The 6,000-nt window shown below is 48.1% G+C and overlaps 1 protein-coding gene across 1 annotated transcript in view; it reads left to right on the forward strand.

Moving 5' to 3' along the window:
* Positions 1-2,094, forward strand: part of RSAD1 (radical S-adenosyl methionine domain containing 1) — a 95,998-nt gene extending 93,904 nt beyond the window's left edge. Inside the window, exon 10 of the mRNA XM_063960701.1 lies at positions 1,832-2,094. Coding sequence (XP_063816771.1) covers positions 1,832-1,973 — 142 coding nt within the window. The 3' untranslated portion in view covers positions 1,974-2,094. The remainder of the gene's footprint in view (positions 1-1,831) is intronic.
* The last annotated feature ends 3,906 nt before the right edge of the window (positions 2,095-6,000 follow it).

Raw genomic sequence — 6,000 nt, forward strand, 5'->3', positions numbered from 1 at the left:
CAGCACTGAAGTCACATCTATAATTTGCATACTATAAAATTATACAGAGCTGCTGATTGGTTGATGGGGCAACTTCTCCACTGGCTCACTTCTCCGTTCTTATCACTGCTTAGTAAATGTCCCCCATAATCTAGAAAATAATGGAATGTGGAGAACAAATCCCCATTAATCTTAGCTGTACTAGGTTGAGGAAACGGTCTCAGAGTTATCAGAGGTCATCGGTGGATAAACTAAAACAGATGATAATGGGCACATGGCTGACTTTCTCCATTCACTAATACTTGATTTTAAACTAAAATTACACTGATGGAAATACTTTTTTATGGTCAAGATATTATATTCCTATAATTGAAAGACTCTTCTATGTACTGACCTATTTTAAAATGATAAATCACTTGCTGTATGCTGTTTGACTACTCCTGCCTAAGAGGAATGTCATGTAAGGGTTTGGACATGGGACACCTGCTGTAAGGATGTCGAAGGTCAGAGTACCGATGTTGGCATCCCGACTGCCAAAATCCCGACAAGTGGGATAATCTAAACTAACCTTAATCCTACCCCCTGCAGCCTAACTCTAACCCTCCCCAGGATACTTACATTTGGGATTCCGGCATCTGCATTCTGACAGGTGTCGGGATTCTGGCGCCGGTCTTCTGACCACCGGGATCCCATCTGTTGGGATGCCGACTACATCTTCATGTAAGTGTGGTAATGCATAAAGTGATGTGTAAGTGTATCCAGTCATGATGCTAGCCCTTGTCTTTGTCACCTTTTTCTGTGGTTTAAATAACTTGATTCAGCAGTGTAGAATACTGGGGATGCGATTAATATACCGCTTGTCGGTATCCCGACAGGCTGGGAAATGCCCGGCTGTCTGAATCCAGACTGCAGCCCCGTATTCCCACTCGGGTGGTGGATCCACGTCACCACCCGAGTAGTAATATAACCTGTGGCGAGAAAAGCTCACCACCAGGCCCGATGCGTGGCAAGCCCACGAGGGGACTTGCTGCTGGGATTCAGTTGTCGGTATGGTGACAGTCGGCATCCCGTCGGCCGGTCTCACATATGTATTCCAAATACTCAACACCTATTACACTTGCATACAAATCTCATAGTACCATTATTTATCTTTCATCCACGAGGGGGAACTCTGCTACCCTTAAGCTGGGTACACACCTGGCCGAGGGGACCCACCAACCTATCAAAAGATGGTAAGTGCATATACACTTACCAAACAACCACCTGATGTGTCTTGCCTAATGTCACAACTGGTCGGGCACTTAAATGTGCCCGTCCAGTTAAGATGCCATTCACCAGTGGTCCATGCAGTAAGTGTACAGGCAGTTGGCAGACCGCTCGTGCACAAAGCCAAATGCCGACACAATATGTCTGTGAATTACATAATTTACAGGTATATCATCTGTACACGCCCGGCATTGCACTACAGATATATTACCTGGTAAATGAAGCCGGTGATATGTCATTGTGTACCCAGCATTAGGGTATAGAGGTTGCTGTAAACTGGTTTGTATTCTAGCTACTGTACCCCTCCATCAGAAAATGCTCAGGTTTCTTCTTTAGTGTACATGGAGTCGGGTAACTTCTTTTGGCTGCTCAGGCAGCAGGATTTATTTTTCAATCATTTAACTTTATTCGCATTGGCAGAAGCGTTGTGTATGTTTGATGCATTGGACATATACCAATTGTTTTTGCATATTCTACAGTTTTTAAGGAGACCCATAGTTGTCTGACCTGCAGATTGGTCACATTTTGTATTGTCTTTCACTGTTACAGTGTGGTCCTTATTCTTAGTTTCTTTCCTTTATTTTAGTGGCCTGCGATGCTCTTGGAGTGGTCTCGCTGTACTAGACAGCATTTTACTGCCTATTTTATCACAGCTTCAAGAATCATGGACTCTGCAAAAGAGTATCACCTCCCCAATGGCCACACAAGATCCTGGTGTGGAAATGTGATCAGAATTGGACAAGATATTTATTGAATATGCAGTTTTATTTGCTGGTGCTAAAACTGTATTTCTCTTACGTCCTAGAGGATGCTGGGGACTCCGTAAGGACCATGGGGATAGACGGGCTCCGCAGGAGACATGGGCACTTTAAGAAAGAACTTTAGGTATGGGTGTGCACTGGCTCCTCCCTCTATGCCCCTCCTCCAGACCTCAGTTTACTACTGTGCCCAGAGGAGACTGGGTGCATTACAGGGAGCTCTCCTGAGTTTCCTGAAAGAAAGTATATTTGTTAGGTTTTTTATTTTCAGGGAGCCTGCTGGCAACAGACTCCCTGCATCAAGGGACTGAGGGGAGAGAAACAGACCTGCTTTAATGTTAGGCTCTGTTTCTTAGGCTACTAGACACCATTAGCTCCAGAGGGATCGGTACGCAGGTCTCACCCTCGCCGTTCGTCCCAGAGCCGCGCCGCCGTCCTCCTCTCAGAGCCGGTAGATAGAAGCCGGGTGAGTATGAGAAGAAAGAAGACTTCAGAGGCGGCAGAAGACTTCAGATCTTCACTGAGGTAACGCACAGCAGTAAAGCTGTGCGCCATTGCTCCCACACAGCACACACAAACGGCAGTCACTGTAAGGGAGCAGGGGCGCCCTGGGCAGCAATAAAACCTCTTTTTCTGGCAAATGTGTATATATACAGCTGGGCACTGTATATATAAAGAGCCCCAGCCAGGTTTTTCGATATTTGAGCGGGACAGAAGCCCGCCGCCGAGGGGGCGGGGCTTCTTCCTCAGCACTCACCAGCGCCATTTTCTCTACAGCACAGCGCTGAGAGGAAGCTCCCCGGACTCTCCCCTGCTTATCCACGGTGAAAGAGGGTTTTAAAGAAGGGGGGGGGGGCACATAATTGGCGCAATATACAGATTACAGCGCTATCTGGGTAAACATATTGTGTGTTTTTTCCTGGGTCATTGGCGCTGGGTGTGTGCTGGCATACTCTCTCTCTGTCTCTCCAAAGGGCCTTGTGGGGGAACTGTCTTCAGATAAGAGGATTCCCTGTGTGTGTGGTGTGTCGGTACGCGTGTGTCGACATGTCCGAGGTAGGCTCTCCTAGGGAGGAGGTGGAGCAAATGAATGTGGTGTCTCCGTCGGCAACGCCGACACTTGACTGGATGGATATGTGGAATGTTTTAAGTGCTAATGTGAACTTATTGCACAAAAGATTAGACAAAGCTGAGGCTAGGGAACAGCCAGGGAGTCAACCCATGTCTGTCCCTATGTCGCAGGGACCTTCGGGGTCTCAAAAGCGCTCACTATCCCAAATAGTACACGCTGATACCGACACGGATTCTGACTCCAGTGTCGACTATGATGATGCAAAGTTACAGCCAAAATTGGCTAAATGTATTCGATATATGATTATTGCAATAAAAGATGTTTTGCATATCACAGAGGAACCCCCTGTCCCTGACACGAGGGTACACATGTATAAGGGAAAGAAACCTGAGGTAACCTTTCCCCCTTCTCATGAGCTGAACGAGTTGTGTGAAAAAGCGTGGGAATCTCCAGACAAAAAACTGCAGATTCCCAAAAGGATTCTTATGGCATATCCTTTCCCGGATAGGACAGGATACGGTGGGAATCCACCCCTAGGGTGGACAAAGCGTTGACACGCCTATCCAAAAAGGTAGCGCTGCCATCCCAAGATACGGCTACCCTAAGGGATCCTGCTGATCGCAAACAGGAGGATATTTTGAAGTCCATTTACACACATTCTGGTACTTTACTCAGACCGGCTATTGCGTCGGCTTGGGTTTGTAGCGCTGTAGCAGCGTGGACAGATACCTTACCAGCGGAGATTGAGACCCTGGATAAGGATACCATCTTATTTACCCTAGGACATAAAAAAAGATGCTGTCTTATATATGAGAGATGCTCAAAGAGACATTGGTTTACTGGGTTCTAGAGTCAACGCTATGTCGATTTCTGCTAGACGAGTCCTATGGACCCTGCAATGGACAGGTAATGCCGACTCAAAAAGGCATATGGAGGTTTTACCTTACAAGGGTAAGGAATTGTTTGGAGAACGTCTCTCGGACCTGGTCTCCACAGCTACAGCTGGTAAATCCAATTTTTTGCCTTATATTCCCTCACAGCCTAAGAAAGCGCCACATTATCAAATGCAGTCCTTTTGGTCACAGAGAAACAAGAAAGTACGAGGTGCGTCCTTTCTTGCCAGAGGTAAGGGAAGAGGGAAAAAGCTGCACAACACAGCTAGTTCCCAGGAACAGAAGTCCTCCCCGGCTTCTACAAAATCCACCACATGACGCTGGGGCTCTGCTAAGGGAGTCCGCCCCAGTGGGGGCACGTCTTCGACTTTTCAGCCACATCTGGGTTCACTCACAGGTGGATCCCTGGGCAATAGAAATTGTTTCTCAGGGTTACAAGCTGGAATTCGAAGAGGTGCCTCCTCGCCGGTTTTTCAGATCGGCCCTGCCGGCTTCTCCCCCAGAAAGGGAGTTAGTGTTAAATGCAATTCACAAATTGTATCTTCAACAGGTGGTGGTCAAGGTTCCCCTACTTCAACAAGGGAGGGGATATTACTCAACCCTGTTTGTAGTCCCGAAACCGGACTGTTCGGTCAGACCCATTTTAAATTTAAAATCCTTGAACCTATACTTGAAAAGGTTCAAGTTCAAAATGGAATCGCTCAGAGCGGTCATCGCCAGCCTGGAAGGGGGGGATTTTATGGTATCCCTGGACATAAAGGATGCATACCTTCATGTTCCCATATATCCACCTCATCAGGCGTACCTGAGAGTTGCGGTACAGGATTGTCATTACCAATTTCAGACGTTGCCGTTTGGGCTTTCCACGACCCAGAGGATTTTCACCAAGGTAATGACGGAAATGATGGTGCTCCTGCGCAAGCAGGGTGTCACAATTATCCCGTACTTGGACGATCTCCTCATAAAAGCGAGATCAAGAGAGCAGTTGCTGAGCAGCGTGTCACTTTCACTGAAAGTGTTACAGCAACACGGCTGGATTCTCAATATCTCGAAGTCGCAGTTGGTTCCTACGACTCGTCTGACCTTCTTGGGCATGATTCTGGATACGGACCAGAAAAGGGTTTATCTTCCAATAGAAAAGGCTCAGGAACTCATGACCCTGGTCAGGAACCTATTGAAGCCAAAACAGGTGTCAGTGCATCACTGCACTCGAGTCCTGAGAAAGATGGTGGCATCGTACGAGGTCATTCCCTTCGGCAGGTTCCATGCGAGGACCTTCCAATGGGACCTACTGGACAAGTGGTCCGGATCACATCTACAGATTCATCAGTTGATCGCCCTGTCCCCCAGGGCCAGGGTATCTCTCCTGTGGTGGCTACAGAATGCTCACCTTCTAGAGGGCCGCAGGTTCGGCATTCAGGACTGGGTTCTGGTGATCACGGACGCGAGCCTCCGAGGTTGGGGAGCAGTCACACAGGGAAGAAACTTCCAAGGACTGTGGACAAGTCAAGAGACTTGTCTTCACATCAATGTCCTGGAGCTGAGGGCCATATCAACGCCCTTCGTCAAGCGGAGACCTTACTTCGCGACCTACCAGTTCTGATTCAGTCAGACAACATCACCGCAGTGGCTCATGTTAACCGCCAAGGCGGCACAAGGAGCAGAGTAGCAATGGCGGAAGCCACCAGGATTCTTCGCTGGGCGGAAAATCATGTAAGCGCACTGTCAGCAGTGTTCATTCCGGGAGTGGACAACTGGGAAGCAGACTTCCTCAGCAGGCACGACCTGCATACAGGAGAGTGGGTACATCATCAGGAAGTCTTCGCACAGATTGCAAGTCAGTGGGGACTGCCCCAGATAGACATGATGGCGTCCCACCTCAACAAAAAGCTACAGAGGTATTGCGCCAGGTCAAGAGACCCTCAGGCGGTAGCTGTGGATGCCCTAGTGACACCGTGGGTGTTCCAGTCGGTTTATGTGTTTCCTCCTCTTCCTCTCATCCCAAAGGTGTTGAGAATAATAAGAAAAAAAG

Source organism: Pseudophryne corroboree, chromosome 3 (assembly GCF_028390025.1).
Source record: "Pseudophryne corroboree isolate aPseCor3 chromosome 3, aPseCor3.hap2, whole genome shotgun sequence".
Taxonomy (NCBI): Eukaryota; Metazoa; Chordata; class Amphibia; order Anura; family Myobatrachidae; genus Pseudophryne; species Pseudophryne corroboree.